Source organism: Balaenoptera musculus, chromosome 13, assembly GCF_009873245.2.
Source record: "Balaenoptera musculus isolate JJ_BM4_2016_0621 chromosome 13, mBalMus1.pri.v3, whole genome shotgun sequence".
Taxonomy (NCBI): domain Eukaryota; kingdom Metazoa; phylum Chordata; class Mammalia; order Artiodactyla; family Balaenopteridae; genus Balaenoptera; species Balaenoptera musculus.
The window spans coordinates 2,143,249-2,162,263 of NC_045797.1; the positions used below are offsets into that span (position 1 = coordinate 2,143,249).

General features: G+C 49.8%; 1 protein-coding gene across 2 annotated transcripts in view; it reads right to left on the minus strand.

Annotated features, from left to right (window-relative positions):
- NCK2 (NCK adaptor protein 2) overlaps nt 1–19,015 on the minus strand; it is a 138,529-nt gene that overhangs the window by 37,849 nt on the left and 81,665 nt on the right. For both annotated transcript variants that reach the window (XM_036873597.1, XM_036873596.1), the window contains one exon: nt 4,296–4,537. In XM_036873597.1, coding sequence (XP_036729492.1) covers nt 4,296–4,521 — 226 coding nt within the window. In that variant the 5' untranslated portion in view covers nt 4,522–4,537. The remainder of the gene's footprint in view (nt 1–4,295; nt 4,538–19,015) is intronic.

Below are 19,015 nucleotides of genomic sequence, written 5' to 3' on the forward strand. Positions count from 1 at the left end.
ATGACAAATGCAAGGCCCTGAGGCACCGCAGATGCCCGGATAGAGCAGGAAGCCCGAGGTACAAGCTCTCCCCTGCTATGATCCAGCATCATGGCCTGGGGTAGTCCCTAAACCACTCTATGTCTGCCTGTTTGGTTCAATGTACAGAGAAGCTGTAAGAACAGCACAAAGGACGTTATTTTCCCTGAACTATCTGAGAGTAAGCCGCCAGCGTCCTGTCCCATCACCTCAACACCTGGCGTGCGTCTCCACACACAAGGGCAGCCTTCCTCCTCCACACAAAACCGGGACGTTAACACCGATACACGATTACTGTCACACTCAGACCCCACTCCGGTTTTGCTAGTAAGGCCCTGGTTTTCATCTCTATAACAGGGAACCCAGTATCACTAGGATTCCCTCTGACATCCTAGCTGCTTATCTCTGTGATGCAGCCCTATCAAACACCCACCCAGTAAGCCCTTATATTCAACTTGGTGAAAAAAACCCAAGTTCAAGCTAAAGGCATGTGACCCGTCTCTGTCACAGGCCTTCTCTCGGGGAAGACGCTCAGACAACCATACACGGATAGGCCTCGAGGAACCCTGGGAACTTCACCCCCAGGAACCGCCCCTCCCCGACCACAAGCATCAACCCAGACAGCGCAAGGGCTCTTTTCGTTAGTGAGCGCTGGTCGCCTCCGGTAGCTGCTCTCTGCTCCCAGGTCTGGCTTGGAGTCGCAGAGGTGGGGACAGGTCCCGGAGCTCCTCACCGGCAGGTGACTAACTGACCTCAGGCAGGGTCGCACTGGGGCCAAGGCTAAAGCAGCAGCCGTGGGGGCAGCTCACTTCTGGTTCCATGTGCCGCAGGAGGTGGTCAGTGAAGGATGTGTGTGCCTTGGAACAAACCCTCCACGGGCAGATGCTGACAGGTTATAAACGGAACCGTAGCTTCCCGGGTAGCCCAAGTCAGCACCTGGGCCCAAGGCAACCATCGCGAAGACAGGTAACCTTCGGGGCTTCGGCGGGTTCCAGCTGCTGTCGTCAAGTGGTGACAAAAACCGTTCTTCAGTAAAATCCCTCCCTGGGAGCAGCTTCCCCATCTCACAAGATTTAGCACAATGCCTTCCAACACCTAACCTGCATGGTTTCATGAGTCGGGTTGTGTAAAACACCAAGGCCAGGCCGGAGCCCAGGAACGCACCGAGCCTTTCAAAACATCGCCTGGGCTCTGCCGGCAGGAACAGTTCTTGAGGACGGCTCCTTGTTATCTGTGGAAAAGCTCTCTTGGACTAATCGTGATCGTTAAGTTGAACGTGAGAGGAGACCTAGTGTATCAACGTGCTACCCGTCTACAAATACGAGCTCATATTGTTTTATTTAATTATAAATTATTAAGGGAAAAGGAAGAGCGTTAGTCCTTTCCTAACGGAGAGACCTTTTCGGGAAAGGTACTGCTTTCTGGAGGTTACTGTAACAAACTATTACATGTGATTAAATTAAATTGGCGACCGACCTCCGCACAGCACAGGGATACAGGAAAGCAGGAGAGAGCTCTGCCGAGTCACGGTTACCTGCAGTTAGAGATGCCAACACGCAAGGAGAACACAGGGACTTTGACGGGGAGTCCGGTGCTATTGTGTTTCACACCAGGTGCCTGCCGGGGAAATCTTAACCACGGCTTTAGAAACTGGGTGGATTTCCATGGCAGTAGAATTACAAATGTGGATGATGTCATGAGCCGCTATTAGAAGGTCAACATGTGTGGTGGTGTTTTTGACGTTGTTTTCACGCCTTCTAATACGCAGTAGAGAGAATTTCTGCTGGGTGCATAATCAGTCTACGATCACGCTATAATTCCAACAGCACACCCGTCACGGTAGTTTACGCAGGAAGCCACGGATGCTTTAGCTCCAGTCTTCTCTGTAACGGAGACCAGCGGGCGGCAGGAGAGGCTGCGGAAAGTTTTCCCACCTTCCTTCTCGACGCTGATGCCTTGTCAGGTCTGACGATGGAGAAATAAGTCACACCGCCACGGTGGTTCTTGTCGGGGTACCTCCCTTCTCTGTGACACCGTTCAAGGGGGCAATGGAAAACTCACGCCGAGACAACAAGGTCTCTCTTTGTCCAACAAAAGCAAGGCTTTGGTGACCACGACAAACACATAGAAGCAAAAAAGACAGACAATGAATGGGGGCATTTCTCCCCGGCGATGGGCATACTGACCTCCAACAGTCGCTAGACTACAAATATTAACTGCCACGAATAGATATGGACGTTCAGAACACAGCTTTGTTGGTGTTTTTACATTAAATAATGCTAGGTACAAACGTTTCCAAGGCAGTAATGTGCCTGGCGGGGGAGGAGGCCTGGAAAAGGGTGGTCAGTCCACAGAGGAGAAGCAGGTCTCCCCAGCACAGCTCTCGAGGGCCAAGCAGAGCCGAGGGGAGAGGGTTAAAGAGAAGCCAACTTTGATTCTATTTAAGGAAGAGCTTTCTAACAATCTGTGTTCTCCCAAAATGGAACTTGGCTGGCTCTGGGGAAGGAGACATGTGCCCGCAGAGCTGGGGGGCCATCTGTCGGGGTTGGGGAGCCAGCCCGGCACCCACACGAGGACAGGCTGTCTGAGCCAGGCCCCCCGAGTTCTGAGAGGAGCCCCGGGGACTGACTGCCGCTCGTGAAAAACCGAACCCCAGCGCCAGGTGTGCTTCTGAGCTCAGCTGTCTTCTCGTGCTAAAAACTGAAGGGAGGGATGACAAGCTGTTCAAGGGAATTTGTAGGTAACTCAAAGGGCTTGCTTCGCCTTATTTCACTCCCCAGCGTTCCGTTCCATTTCTGGGTGTTTCATTCTTTACTAGAATCTTGAGAATGTAGTTTTGAAAAAGGATAAGAAGACAAAACAAGTCAACAATGTTGAGCATCTCCAAAAAAAGGTACTTGAGTGGGTGAGAAGCTGAAATTGGAAAAAATAAATAAAATTAAGCGCAGGGCTCTCCTAAAGTATTTACCTACTCACGCTCCCCGCATTTCTTAGTCACAGTTAATAGAGAGTTATAAGCACAGGACAACAACGTTTCTTTCAAGTGACATGCTTGGAAAAAACGATAAAGAGGGTCACTTTTGTGAAAAAGAATCAGATTGCTCATGAAAAACGGAATTTCTCCATCAGGCAGAATCTACGGTAGCTGGTGCGATTCTCACACAGGCCAGTGTCTCATTTCTCTCTCCAAGCCGTGAAAATAACCTAACCCACAACACAAAATTACCACCCAATGAATGAAGGCTTTACTTGGTTTTGAAGAGAGTTAGTGGACCCTTCAAGATTGCAGAAAATGAAAGATGAATATTTTGCAACACTCATCACATTCAGAGTTTAATTTTCTTTTCAGGTTTCCTGCCTGTTCCCCTCCCTCAAGTGAAACTAATTCTCTTGTTAGCATAAAAAGGAAAACCTCAAGGAAATGTAACATGGGTGATAACATTGACCTGTTTCAAGAGCAAACTCTTCCGTGATAACCATCGGTCCCGGGGGCCACCCACATGGCGCTCACAGAAGTAGGCATTGCTGACTTTCAGGAAGTCACCCTCTTGCATCCTCTGCAGGACGTCCACGCAAAGGCGAGATCGGACACCATCAACTTCAGGGGACTTGCGGTTTTTCCCACATCTGGACACCAGGGAAGGGAACAGGCACGTGGGAAGAAAGCTGGGCACCTAGCAGGCCCCCTGCGGGTCACCCTGGCAGCCTCGTATCACACCGCCGCTCGAGTCCCCCCGCCTTAGCTGCCACCTTCCAGGACTGCGGCATGAAACACCACCAATTTAACAGAGGGAAAAAATTCCCTGGGTTCAAAGTGCTTTTTTGCCATCTCTTCCTCTATGTGCAAACACCACACACACAGGACTTCGTGAGAGAGAAAAAGATTTGATGGGATGACCTGGGCGGACCTGGGGAACATGCCCGGAGGTGGTCATTCCATTTCAGGACCCTCCAGAAAGTTGATGGCAGGAGACAGAGACATGAAGGGGACTCCAAAAGACACAGAAAGGCCAGCTTACATAAACCTCCAAACTCGAGAACCTCTAGGAAATGACCAGCCGGATATTTCTGCACTGGATCTCTCAATGTCCAGAGATTTTTTAAAAAGACAAGTAGAAAGATGTCAATATTTAAAACATACCCCCTTTTTTTTTTTTTCCCCCTCAAACGCAAACGAAAGAGATGCCCTCCACCCCGAATCCCGCTGAGAAAGCACCAGCCCCCCCCGCCCCCGCCCTCCAGGCCGGGCCCGGGGTCCTGCCGCGCCCGCCACTCACCGAGCGTGTCCTTGAGGTTCTTCACGAGGGAGCCCTTCTTCAGGCTGTTCTTCCTCTCCACGTAGTTGGACGGCACGTAGCCCGTCCTGTTGGCCGCGTTCCGCACCCGCCACCAGGTCCTGGAGTCGTCCAGCAGCCACAGGCGCTCGTTCTTCTTGATGTCCAGCTCCTGGCCTTGCTGGGCTGTGTAGTCCCACTTGGCTATGACGATGACCTCCTCTGTCATCTTTCATGGAGTCCTTCTGCCAGCGAAACATTCGGAGAGGCTCATTAGACACCCGGCCAAGCGCCATGGCTACTGCATCCACTCGGAAAACTACACCCGGACAGCTTTTCGTTACAGCTTGGCAACCAGCTGTCTCCAGGGTCTCAAACACTCAACCTTAAGATGACCCCCTTTCAACAAGCTTTAGTGCGCTGTTGAGAAACGGCGACCTTATAAAAGCGAATCTTAATTTTGCACGTGGGGAATTCTGCTTCTCTGCTAAAAACAAACAGCAACAACAGAAAACTTGCCAAAAAATTCTAAATAACCGTATCACGATTAAACGTGTTCACTGGATTAAGTGAACACCAGATCCTCAGAGCTGATATCTTTACATCCATTTTCTCAGGATAAGCTGAATTTTATGACCTTAATTTGATGACCGTGACACACCCAAACCACAATGTGGTATCCTGGATTGGATCCTAAAACATGAAAATTAGTGAAATCCAAGTGAAGCCAGTCAATAGTCTACCACTAACCAGCATTAATCTCTCACTTTTGACAAATGTCCCTGGTCAGGTAAGATGTTAGCACTAAGGGAAACTGAGTGAGGGGTGTCGGGAATGCTTTGCACTATCTTTGCAGCTTTTTCATAAATATAAAATTATTCCTGGAACTTGAAACACAGATGTTTATAGCAGCTTCATTCATAATTGCCAAAATTTGGAAGCCATCAAGATGTCCTTCAGTTGGTGATAGATAAATAAACTGTGGTCCATCCGGATAATGGAATATTACTCAGTGATAAAAACAAATGAGCTGGGCTTCCCTGGTGGTGCAGTGGATAAGAATCCACCTGCCAATGCAGGGGACACGGGTTTGAGCCCTGGTCTTGGAAGATCCCACATGCCGCGGAGCAACTAAGCCCGTGCGCCACAGCTACTGAGCCTGTGCTCTAGAGCCCACGAGCCACAACTACTGAGCCCGCGTGCCACAGCTACTGAAGCCCTCGTGCCACAACTACTGAAGCCCACGCGCCTAGAGCCCATGCTCCACAACAAGAGGAGCCACCGCAATGAGAAGCCTGTGCACTGCAAGAGAGTAGCCCCCGCTCGCCACAACCAGAGAAAGCCCGTGCGCAGCAACAAAGACCCAATGCAGCCTAAAATTTAAAAAACTAAAAAAAAAAAACAAATGAGCTGTGAAGCCATGAAAAGACATGAAGGAACTTCAAATGCACACGACTAAGTGGAAGAAGCCCATCTGAAAAGGGTAAGACTGTATGATTCTCTCAAAGACTCTCTCCTTGACCAAACTTTAGTCAGGCTCCTCTGAATCCTCTTCCCAGACTAGGCCTTGACTACTGTATTTCTGTGTCTGTACTTCCATGTCCATTGCCCAATTTCAGCAAGAATCCTGCTGAGTTGGTTCAGCCAGAATCCTCCATCCCTCACGCAGGTGATGTCTGACCATCCTGGCCTGTTTTCAGGAAGGACCCTGTTAGGTCAGGGCAGCCAGAATCCCCTCTTACCTCTGATGTTTCCTCTTAGTAGATTTCCATCCATCTACTCCCCACCCAGCTCCTGGGCTATACATTCCTACTCTTCCTTCTTGTATGTGGGCTTGAGCCCAATCTCTCTCCCCTATGGCAAAAATCCCTCAGAGTCCCCCCCTGAGTAAAGTCTGCTTAACCGTTCTTTAACAAGTGTCAGTTTTTCTTTAATAATTCCAAGAATATAACATTCTGGAAATGGCAAAACTACAGAGACATTACAAAGGTCAGTAGTGGCCAAGGGCACAGGGGAGAGAGGGGTGATTAGGTGCAGCACAGGGTTTTTAGGGCAGTGAGACAATTCTGCACAATACTATAATAGCGGACACATGTCATGACACATTTGTCAAGACCCATAAAACATTCAATACCAAGAGTGAACCGGAATACAAAATTACTCCAAAATTAAAAGTTTATTAAAACAAACAAAAAAAGACAGTACATTGCATACCTAGTTAAGTCAATCCTGGAAGTTATAAATAGCAAAGGTATACCTGAATGACTGTAATGAATACAGTTATGAGCTATTTCGTAACTTCTCGGGTAGAAGGTGGGCATTTTTGCAGCAGAAAAATTCAACACTCAGTCCTTTAAATGACTAGACGTTTACTCAAAACTAGGAAGAAATGAATAATGGAAAGACTATTGACTCAAATCCCCTTCTTTTCTGACAGAGAGGAGTTCTCATTATTTATAGGGATGGCTTCAGGATGACAGAGGGGACCTAGCGCACTGACTCCACAAAAGCATGCACCCCATTTTTAAATAACATGACACTTTCTGCTAGATGCTAAAGACACTTATAAATAATACATGTTCTCCTCTTTCATGAATTAACTTCCAAATTTAGAGATAACAAACCTTTGGGGAAGGAGGAGATGTTTCATAAACCTTATGCATAATGTACACAATATCCAAGAAGATAGTGTTTACACAAATCTCATTTCCAAATTGTAGACAATATTGTTATCTACTTTCAGAAAATCTCAAGTCTACGCCGTGTCTCCCTCTATACTGAACTCACTGTCAGGTTAGACTTCTGAAGGTCATGAAGGTCGTTTCTCTTTTTTCAGTAATAATGGGAGGGACCAGAGCAGTAATAGGAATGGGCTTCAGAGAATATTTTATTTGAATACCGGGTTTGTGTCTTCATTACAGTTTCAAAAAGAGATTTTAACAAGAACAGACCATCACTTAAGACCAGTCAAAACAATTTATAAATTTTCTGCACGACTTAGCTACATGAAAAGCAGGTAAGTAAGGCACTGGCTGGGCCTGGTAGGTCTCAGTGCACATCGAACACCACACGGGAGGGAACCTAGAAAATGCTGTGCCCGGCTTCACCCCCATGGGACCCTCTAGGAGCTGGGCCTGAGCATCCACAGTGTGTCACAGGCCCCAGGTGACTCTGACAGCCCTCCTCACAGGTGCTCTTCCTGGGTCCGGGGCGTGGACTAAGCGCACTGCTCAGTCTGGGGGAGGACACTGGAGTGCATGGGGGCACTCATTCACTCGGCAAACACCCGCCTTTCAGGGAAGTGTGAGCTTTCAGGAGACAGAGGATCAGAGATTCAGTGCCTTCCTGAACAACAGAGCCAGGGTTTGAGCACAGGGCTGTGCTCCTGTGCTCACTTCTGGGGTGAGCTGGGGAGGGGGTGAGAACTAATGTGGGGTCTTTGACAGGCTTATTCCACCCAGGACATCTGTAACTCTGGGACAGAAGAAAAATAAGTTTCCAAGCACCTAAAAAATGAGCAGCTGTTCCTTGGACATAACAAAGGCCTTTAAACCTGTTGTAATTGACTTATGAAAGCTTCCCATCAGTATAAAAGCTTCAGGAGTCCATCAAATCAACAACCACCCCACCCAGGGATCACAGCCCCCCGTCAACAACCACCCCACCCAGGGGTCACAGTCTCCCATCAACAACCATCCCAGCCAAGGATCACAGCCTCCCATCAACAACCACCCCACCCAGGGATCACAGCCCCCCGTCAACAACCACCCCACCCAGGGATCACAGCCCCCGGTCAACAACCACCTCCCCCAGGGATCACAGCCCCCCGTCAACAACCACCTCCCACAGGGATCACAGCCTCCTGTCAACAACCACCTCCCCAGGGATCACAGCCTCCTGTCAACACCACCCCACCCAGGGATCACAGCCTCCTGTCAACAACCACCCCACCCAAGGATCACTGTCACCCATCAACAACCACCACACCCAAGGATCACCATCACCCATCAACAACCACCCCACCCAGGCATCACAGCCTCCCATCAACAACCACGTCACCCCAGCGAAGGCTGCCAACCAACAAGCTCTATCCCAGCGCCTCTGAAGGCCAGCCAATGAGGACGCCTCACTCGAGTACAGTCCACCAATCAACAACCTGCTCACTTCAGCGCTTCGCATGTCAGCCAATCAACAGCTGTCCCGTTGTCCTAAGCAGCATCCGCTGTTAAGGGTCAACCAATCCGTGAGAACTTCCGCCTCAGATACTCGGCAGATTCCGACCTGGTGGCGCGGAAAGCTTCCTGAGCAGAGCTGAGTGGGGGCCGAGCGGGCGGCCAGCGCCCTGGGTGAAGGCGGATGCGGTCAGGGTCCCTTAGGGCCCCGCTGTGGACCAGGGGAGGAGAGTCGCGTGGACGGGGACACGGACTGGGGGCTGCACGACCCGGTGGGCGAGGGAGGGACAGGACGTGAGGGCCGCGCTCAGGACGGGGCAGGAACCCAGGGCTAAGCAGGAGGAGGCGGCGTAAGTGACCCCGGACAGCGCCTTAGAATAAAACCCCGCATGCTTCCTCTCCTGCTTGCGGTCAGTCAGCGCGCAGGTGCAGCAAGACCCCCGCCCCGCCCCGCCCCCCAGCACCCGGGCCACAGACCCCACGGCCTCCCCTCGGACGCCCAGCCTGGAGGGAGCCGTGCGGGGGGCGAGAGTTGGGGGCTCCACCCGAGGCCCCGGGAAACTGCTCCAGGAGCCCAGCCGGAGCGGTTCCTTTCAGTCGTGAGCGCTTTGCTATGAGTGTCGGACAGACTGCAATAGCAAGAGGCTGGAGCTGAAACAAGATTATTCCCCAATAGAAAGGAGAGTACAACTGACTTAAGTTCCTAATATGGAAAAGCTGTAACAGAGGAAAGTCTGAAAAAGTACATTCTGACTACTGAAACTTTAAGTCAGAAATGGGATTCTGATTTAGTCTAAGAATCACAGAGGTCAGATGCAAAGCATAATGCACGTTTATCCCTCCAGCTTGGGCAGTTCAAGAAAATCTAATTCTTTGCCTTCATTAACTAAGCTAGTTATCACCCACCTAAAGACAACAGAAAGAAGAGCCACGAATTTAATATTTTATAGCCAGATCACGTCTCATGTCATGTGACCATTCTCGAATAGAGCTTAGCAAGAACCCCATGCTATACTAAATAAAAGAAATTCTCAGAAAACCTAACATGATAAGCTGCTTTTTCAAGTCTTGGATGGAAGAAGATTTTTTTAAAAAACCCAAACAGACTAGAATAGCTATAAAAACTTTCTTGGCCCAGTAGTTGTCACTAACTCCTAAAATAATATCAGTCCTATTCTGGGACTGTCTTTCTAAAAAGGATCCCCTGAACTGTGTCTTGGCCAGTTTATGACTGGGTTACATAATCCTCCTGATAGCCAACACCCCAAAACGCTCACAGGTACTTCCAGAGGGGTCACGGGGACCACGTCGAAGCACTCGGTCATAACTGCAAACAGAAAACATGAGTCAAGGATCTGGGATTCGACGCTTAGCTGAGCCATTTGCGCGTCCTCCTTGGCCTTCGGCTTGTTCTGTAAAATGGGAACAGCAGTATTTGCCTCGCCTCAGAAGATACTTTGGATGCTCAAGCAGCCTGATAATGTCGTGTTTAAGGGGTCGGGGTTTTGTGTCATACGGGCCGGGGCTGGAGTCCTCTGTGCACCTTAACCCAGCTGCCCTTCTGTCACACGGGGTAAGAAGAGCACCTCACCTGGGAGCTTGTGAAGACAGTTCCGAGCACCCTGCCCACACAGAGAGACCCAGAACGGGAACCACAGTCAGAATGAACGCGCTGTGTGCACTGCAGCACACGTGGTCCGTGTAGGGGGCGGGGCGGGGGGGGGGGTTGGTCCAGTCCTAGTGACCCCTCCCTCCCTCCCTCCTTCCCTTCCTCCCTTCCTTCCTTCCTTCCTTCCGTCAGGCTCTCCTGAGCAGCAGATATGCTTCCAGGGCACCAGGGTTCCCTGGAGAGTGTGCAGACCCAGGGTCTGCTCTCTTGTGATTCAAGCCCCAGGCACAGAAGCACCTCTGCAGAGACCCCTCCCCTTCCCTCCCCATCTAAGTGTCACCGTCCAGGGTCTCCTCCCCAGAGGTCATTAGCGTACGACCTACGGCTGTCCTTCCCCGAGAGCACTTGCATCACCTGAGGTCACCTGTTCACTGTGTGGGACGCCCTGTTACGTGCTGACAGTGGTTGCTGAGACTTCGGCCGCCCCGTTTAACGGGAAGGTCAAGGAGAGGCAGGCTGAGAACTCAGAGTTAACGTATTCAACGCATCTGCCTCATCCATCCCTCTACGGACTGACCAATCTAGCTGGCCTCGGAGAAGACCAGGGTCACACGGCTTTAAAAAAACCGCCAATCCCACTGTGTAGTAGAAACCTTACATGGGTGGAATACGGTTTATTGAATTCAATTCAAAACAGAGACAGAGAGACAAAACAGGTGTAACATTTTACCTCTAGGATGTTAACTCGGAATTTCAGAAGAATACCTGTGTGCACACATGGATAAAGACATATCAAAATATAGAGCTATGAGCAAATAACTGGTTTAGAGAGGAACCAGGTAAGAAAAGAGACTGCCTACATGAAAAAAAAAAAAAAAGTCACACTTGCCGTGATTTTCAACATACAGTCTGAATTACTCCAATAATATAATCTACTTCAAGATGGGTCTTGAGGATTTTTCTTTGTACCATCTCATGCCTTCGAGGCAGTCAACCGATTATTATGGAAACTCACTCAAACAGAGGTTTTCTGTAGATGCAGTTGGAAGAATAATAGCCCAGCCCCCCAAAGAGGTCCACATCCTCCTACCTGGAACCTGTGAATATGTCAGGCTACATGGCAAAGGGGAATTAAGGTCAGCTCATCTTGAGGGAGTATCCCGGGGGGCCCGGTGTGACCACAGAGCCCCCATGAGCCAGAAAGGAGACAGAAGAGTCAAGGAGGGACCTGCCAGGACGAGGGCAGCCCCTAGCACCTGGAAGAAGCAAGGAACAGGTTCTCCCCTGGAGCCTCCAGAAGGTACCAGGCCCTGTGCAACCTTGACTTAGCCCTGTGAGACCCGGGTGGGACTTGTGACCTCCAGAACGGGAAGAGAATACAGCAGCCGCAGAAAACCAACCCAGTGAGCAATCGTGCCAAGGTCAGTCCAAACAAGGAACACTTTCTATGTTTTCCCTCATTTATCACCATGTTTTCCTCCCTTGGTTTTTTGTTTGTTTGTTTGTTTTAACTTTTTTCATTTCGATATGGTTGATGTAAATATTACATGTTCCTCCCTTGGTTCTTATTTGCAAACACTTCAAAACAGTACATTTGCATTAAGGAGACCCACTCAAAGAAACAGTCTCAGAAGCAGCTTTAAAAGACCTTATAAATTCTTGATTAAAGTTTCAGGTCGTGTTGTAGATAAAAGACTTTCCAGAGGCCAACGAATCTGACAGGAGTTGGCAGGAAACTGTGGTGTCCTGGGGGGACAGAAAGGTCGGTTGGTGGCTTTGTACAAGCAGTATCGCTGATTACAGCTGATGCGCTTCAACTTTGTAAGTAGGACACAATATGGAATCTCATGGCTGTTTCAACTCTCAGCAAGTTAATTAACCTGTGACAGGGGTCAAGGTCTTACCACTTCCCTGAGGCACAAAAATACACTACCTGTAAAAGAGAAAATAAACAAAGAGTGCAGGCTTGGCACTCAGTCACAGGAGGAGCTGCCAACTCCCCTCGTGCCCACGGGGCTGTTTCCTAAGTGAGCTCATCCGAGGTCTACAGCCACCCTCTGAAACAGAGAGGATCTACACACAGCCTGAATGAATGATGAAACGGGGGCTTCGAGATATCAAATAACTCGTCCAAATCCACAGGCTAGAAAGTGCCTGGGATGGGATTCAAACCCATGAGAACGGTCTTATCCCAAAGCCTGAGCTTCCTTCCTCTTGCAGCTGGTGGAGTCCTGGGTAGCAGAATTTTGCAGCATGGCCAAAAAAAGAAATCCCAAGGGTAAGGCGGGTGCCAATAAACAAAAACTGAATTTCAATTTCATTTGGATAAATTTCATCCGTGAAAACACCTGGGGGAAAGAGCAGTAGCTCCTGATCTTCCAGGTCTGATCTGGGAAGAGCCTCGCTGGTGTTTTAACATTTTACTTGAGCAGAGGCCAAGGAAGTCCAGACCAAGTTGAAGGGTAAACTTTCCCAATTTCAAAACACAGGGTCAGAGAGCTCCATTCCTCACGCCCTTCCCTCTGGGGGTGCGCGGGGGTGGGGGGGGGAAGGGGGGAGGGGAAGCCCATCTGTCCTGCTGTCTCCTGTCCTGCTGTCACCCTGAGCAGAGGCCTCTTTCCTGCAGCTGCTCCTGCTGGGCGTGGCTGAACGGTACAGGGCAGAGGCTTCTGAGTCTCTAAGACCCTAGTGACCTTTGCTCCGTGGGTTATTCTGGAGAATGTCTTTTTATGATTTTTCTAATTTTGTTGGATCACAGTCAAAGCCTGTGGCCTGTACAGTCTCTGTCTTTTGAGTCTGGAAAGGTATCCTCTGTGGGCACCGATGGGAGCCATTCCCGGGAATGTTCCTCTCTGGTCGGAGGAGGCCGGGGATGGGAGATCCAGGCTCAGTACCTACCAGTGAGCGACCCTGGGGGGAAGTTGCTTAACTTCTGACCTCCGTTATTGTTTGCAGACATCAGGATGAAACGAGACAATCACAGGAAGTACCCGATACCTGGTCAGTGCTGGGTAAATGTTAGACATCCCCACTCTACCTGTGTCTGTGTGACGCCCAGTGGCAGGTCTCACTGGACCATAATTCTATTTCTGATTTTTTGAGGAAGCACCATATCACCTGCACCAGTTTACACTCTCACCAGCAGTGCACAAGGGTTCCAATTTCTCCACACCCTCACCAACACTTGTCGTTCTGCTTTTTGGTAGCAGACATTCTACTTACTGGGTGTGAGGTACACAAAATTTCCTAAATGAACTTTCTTGAACAGGATTTGTTAGTGGATGGCAATTCTCAATAAAGACCAAATTTTATACTTTTTTAATAAATCTAGGGTTTCTGCTGCACCTTCTCCCCGTCTTTTTTAAAGTGAATTTCTACTATTAATTCATCCTTACTGCCAGGATCAGCACTTCTCTCCCCCAAATTAAACCACATTAGAAAAATACCTTAAAATGTGAGTCAGTTTTCAAGAGATAATCACCCAGCAACTCATTTTACTATGTGAAATGCCTGGACAAAACCAGTATTCCAAAGACTAGCCTATAAGTCCATACAACTCACTAGCACCTAGGAAATTTTACAGAAGAAATAGGACTGGGAACTCTGTTGTTTCAGCTAGAATCTGGGAAATACTATTTTTCGCACATAATTTACTGCTCAAGCCCTGGAGTTCCCATTCTGCTAACTTTTGCTAACCTCTCTCAGTTTCCTCCTGGGTGTCTTAGACATTCATCACACTGGGAAGAAGGTCATGAACATTAGGTAACAGCCAAGCACCATCATTTTGGAGAATCACAGTCAATTTGATAAGCCAATTTTATTATATGGTATTAATTGTAAAACAAATGAAAGTCCATAAAACTGCACTGGACTTGGAATCAACACTGCCTTACACCAACCTGGAAGACATCACAGTTAATGGAGTGATGGGGGAAATGCCAGCAGTGGGAAAATGTCCCCAAAAGTCAGATTCACAGAGACAGAGCAGAAGAGTGGCTGCCAGGGGCTGGGGGGAGGGGGAAACAGGGAGAGGTTGGTAAAAGGGTACAGTAGAAGCTTTCAGCTATAAATGAATAAGCTCTGAGGATCTAACGTAAAACATGGTGACTACAGTTGATAACGCTGTATGGTATAATAGAAATTTGCTGAGAGAGCAGAACTTAAATGTTCTCACCAAAAAAAGATAAACATGTGAGGTGACAGATGTGCTAATTAACTAGATGGGGAGAATACTTTCCCAATGTATACCTATATCAAATCACCACCATGTACACTTTAAATATCTTACAATTTTGTCAATTACACCTTGATAAGGCTGAAATTTAAAAAAGAAAAAAAAGGAAAAATACCCATTTTTGAAAATGGACACTGATATCTTTGGTGAAACTTGACCTTCCTCTAAAACGTCAAGAGAGCATGAAGTATTTTCAGACAATGCATACCACTGCTCCCAAAGTAAACAAACAGCCCTCTGTCACTGTATTTAGGGGTTTACTAAGCCTTGCTATTTTTTTCCACAACCATGAAAGTAGTTGTAACTTTTATAACTTAAACACCTGGTTCATAAACATATCAAAGTATAAATGTCATGAGCTTCCTTGAATCATCCTAATGAATTCAGCTACACTATTGGATACCTGACCCTTTTCCTGGCTACCTTATTATTCAGGATTCTCTGCCTAATTCCAAAACATACAAGGGTAAAAGAAGCAGAGTGATTTACAAAACACACTCCCTGTGATCTGGGTCTCCTAGCATTCAAATATGACTAAGCTGTCACAACCATTTTAGTTCTTCAGATGTATGTGGTTTATGCCCACATTCCTACACATTCTGGTTTAGATTTTCCTATTTAATGGGAAAGGTAATTACAGAAAGCCCCTCTGTTCCTCACTCTGGGGACAAGGACCCGCACCCATCATGCTCAGCAGGGCAGGAACCCAGTTCCTGAGAAGGGACCTGAGCTACTCTGGTTTAATTACTAAACAGACACCTCTACAAATTCTAGAAAGATAAATGCTAACATTTATCCCAAATGTACGCTTCTCTTAAGGAAATCTTCCCTATCATTCAAGAAAACAATGAGGAAATAAAGATTTCTAGCATCTGTACACGACTTTTTAAAATAAATTTTATTTTTTAGAACTGTTTAGTTTCCCCTATTATTAACATCTTCCATTACTATGATACATTTGTTACAATTAATAAACCAATATCGATACACTAACTAGAGTCCACGTTTCACTCAGGCCTCCTAAGGTTTTTCCCTAATGTCTTTTTCTGTCCCAGCATCCCATCCGGGACACCAGCTTGCCTTGACTCGTCACGTCTCCCGACCCTCCTCTTTGCTGACAGTTTCGCAGACTTCCCTCGTTCTGATGACCCTCTCGTTTTTGAGGAGGACCGGGCAGGTGTGCTGCACGATGTCCCCCGGGTGGAATCTGTCTGATGTCTTTCTCCCCACAAGGGCTGGGCTCTGGGCTTTGGGGAGGAGACCAGAGAGGTGAAAGCCCACAGTCCCTGCGTTGTCTCGGGGTGCCTGCTGTCACTGTGACTGCCCCCTGGGCTGACCCCGTCACCTGGCTGAGTCCTGACGGTCTGGTTTCCCCCCTGCAAAGTCCTTCTCTCCTCTTCGCCCCCGGGCTTTGGGGAAGGAGGCTCTGAGCACAGCCCACAGTTGCCGTGGGGGTGATGCGCCACCTCCTTGATGGAGAGGATCTGCAGAAATTATCTGGGATTCTGCCTGGGAGATTTGCCTCTTCCTCCCCGTTTTTAGATTTATTCAATCATTTATTCATATTAGTATAAACATATTTATTTTATACTTTGAGCTACAACCAATATTTCTTATTTATTTTGTTGCTCAAAGTGTGCTAACTTTGGCTATTGGGAGCTCTTTTCGTTGGCTCCTGTGTCCCTTTGACATACCCTGTCATTGCAAGTGTGTGTCTGTGTGTGTGAGTTTGTGTGTCTGTGTGAATTTGTGTGAGTTTGTATGTCTGTATATGTGTGTGTGAATTTGTGTGAGTTTGTGTGTCTGTGTTTTTGTATGTGTGTCTGTGTGTGTGTTTTTGTATGTGTGTGTGTGTTTGTGTGTCCATGTTTTTGTATGTGTCTGTGTGTGTGAGTTTGTGTGTTTTTGTATGTGTGTCTGTGTATGTATGTGAGTTTGTGTGTGTGTGTTTATGTGTGTCTGTGTGTGTCTGTGAGTTTGTGTGTTTTTGTATATGTGTATGTGTATGTGAGTTTGTGTGTCTGTGTTTTTGTGTGTGTGTGTGTGAGTTTGTGTGTGTTTTTATATGTGTGTCTGTGTGTGTGTTTGTGTGAGTTTGTGTGTCTGTGTTTTTGCATGTGTGTCTGTGTCTGTGTGTGTGCACACGTGCATGCGCATGCGCTCAGAGCACATCCTGACTTTCTGGCGCCGCGAGCTACTCCAGCTCACCGTGTGTACCTGCCGCCCCAGTCTTGGGACCACTGCGGCGGATTGTACTGGCACCGGCGGGACCTACATCCCACTTCTGGTGTGTGTAACACACAGAGCCCTCCTGTGCTGACACCAGTCCGGCTCCTGGGTGTTGTTGAAAGCAAAGAAGCTCTTGTGAGTGATGGGACTTGATGTGCCTTCCACGCGCCTTCCCTCCCACCACACAATGCTTTTAGGTGACACCTTCCGCTGGGTCCCTAACCTGCTGCTCACAGCGTCTGCCCTGCGGCCATCCATCCCCTCCATGTCCACCGTCACCTGCTTCTCCAGGTTCGGCGCCATCACCCCCTCGCTGACCTGCCCCGAACCGGCCAGGCTGCCCTGGTCCCACCTGCGGTCTTGGCTGTACGTACTTCAGCTCCTCCAAGCGTAATCCTTTACCCTCGACTTAGCGGAGCCAGGACGCGGTAACACGTCAGGAGCACTTGCAGCGGTGTCCGTGCTGTAAGTCAGAGCCCCAAGCGCACGTGTAGAGAACTCTGGCGGCACCTGCTCCCCACCTGCCCCAGGGCAACCGATCGTGCGAGAGACGCGCCCGCCCCCCCGCCCACGTCCTGTCGTCCTGTCTCTGACCCCGGCTCAAGGGAGCCGGGTGCTGCCTGGCAAGCCGCGCCCACGTCCTCCGTGAACGCCCTCCGCGGTGAGGGCTGTTCCAGATCTTCCCTCTCTGCCCTTGAGCACCGCCTCCCACTCCCGCGTGGAGCTGCTGAATGACCTTGCCTCTTCCTTCACTGAGGAAGCAGAAGCCATTGGGGGTCCCAGGGCTGCAGGCGCCTCTGTCCCTCCGGTCCCCGGGTGACCGTCAGACCCCACCCACCCCTCTTCCCGAAGGATCTGCTCCTCTGGTCATCCCCCCCTTCTCTCCACCGTGGCACGAGTACTCCGCTCTCTTCTGGGTCATCCTTCCTGCCCGCTGACGGCGGACACGGCCCGTGAGCCCGTCGGGAGCAGCCGCCCCTCACTCGGCTCCCTGGGGTCACGCAGCCCTGCTCTGCCTCCTGCCTTGTCTCTTACTGGCCCCTCCTCGTACCCAGAGATGCGGCGGCCAGGCCTCGACCCTCCCACCCCCGTCTCTCCCCAGGCTGCTCCCAAACGCAGCCTCCAGCCCTGCTCCCCTCCAGATGCCGCCTGCTGCCCCGTCGCGGCGACACCTCCACGTGGACGCCCCACCGCCCTCCAGACCCATCCAGACAGAGCTCGTCGCCGTCCACACCGAACCAAAACCAAAAGAAAACCAATCACACGAACGGCAACCACAAAATCCCACCCCCCGTCTCCCCAGGTCCCCTCTGAGTACACGAACATGAGACGACCATTCACCCAGGTGCCCGTCGGGGCAAGAATCCTAGCACATCCCACAGCATGCGGCGTCCCCATCCGTTTCATCAGCAAACCCCGCAGGCTCGCCTTCAAGATCCGTCTCAGATGGGACCAGCGCCGGCCCTGCCGCCGCCCAGCTCCGAGCCAGCAGCAGCAGGGCCCGGACAAGGCGGCCTCCTCCTCCCCGGTCCGTCCCCACCCTCTGGTCTGACTCCCCAGCAGCAGCCTGTGGTACCTGCAAACGGACAGCGGGCTGGGCCTCCTCCGTTCAAGCCCCGCCATCCCTTCCCATCACACTAGAACACAACCCGAAGCCACTGCCAGCGCCAGCTCTTCCGCCAAGCCCGCAGCCCCCGCTCCCTGGCACCTGCCTTGCCCTCCTCTCCCTCTCACGTCCACATCCCAGCCCTGATGAAACCCAAGCCTCCGCCCAGCCCCACGGCCCCAGCTCATCTAGAAGAGCTGCTGCGTCCCCCCTGCCGCCCCCGCCCGACAAGTTCCCTGCTCTGCTTTCTCTCTTCCTGGCGCTTACGGGGACTTCGTGCATTATTTCTGGCTGTCTTCTCGCTGAGTGGGACTCCTTGCAGACAAGGATTCTGTCTCCGCGCAAACCGAGAGCTCAGAAGCGCCTGAGCCCGTGTACCCAGCAAGCACTTGAAGGCGTGCGTGGACGCTCTGCTGCTGTGCCAGCCCCACCACCAGCGTGGACACAAGACACTGAGATGCTGCCTCCGACGCTGAAGCCCTGGTTTGCGGTTGGATTCAAATTTAAGAAACTTCATTTAGAACAATCTCACCTCTGGATACCGTCATTGTTACTCTACGTAATAAGGGCTCTTCACTCATGAGGGAAGCCATGGAAGAATTCCAATTGAAAATTTAAATTTCATGTCGTGCAGCTACTTTTGAATAAAACGGGGGAAGTACAAGGAATATACATAAATATTCATGAAATACAGATCAATAAGGAAGGGTGAATCTTCCAACTTTTTCTGACAACTGGTGAGAGCCAGCAGCAGAAATGGAAAGATGAAAGTTTAGCAAAGCTCATTAAACTACTGAGAAGGCACCGTCTCAGACTCTACGATATACCTGGCAAAAATCAGTTAAGTACTGTCAATAAAATTCCGGCATTTCA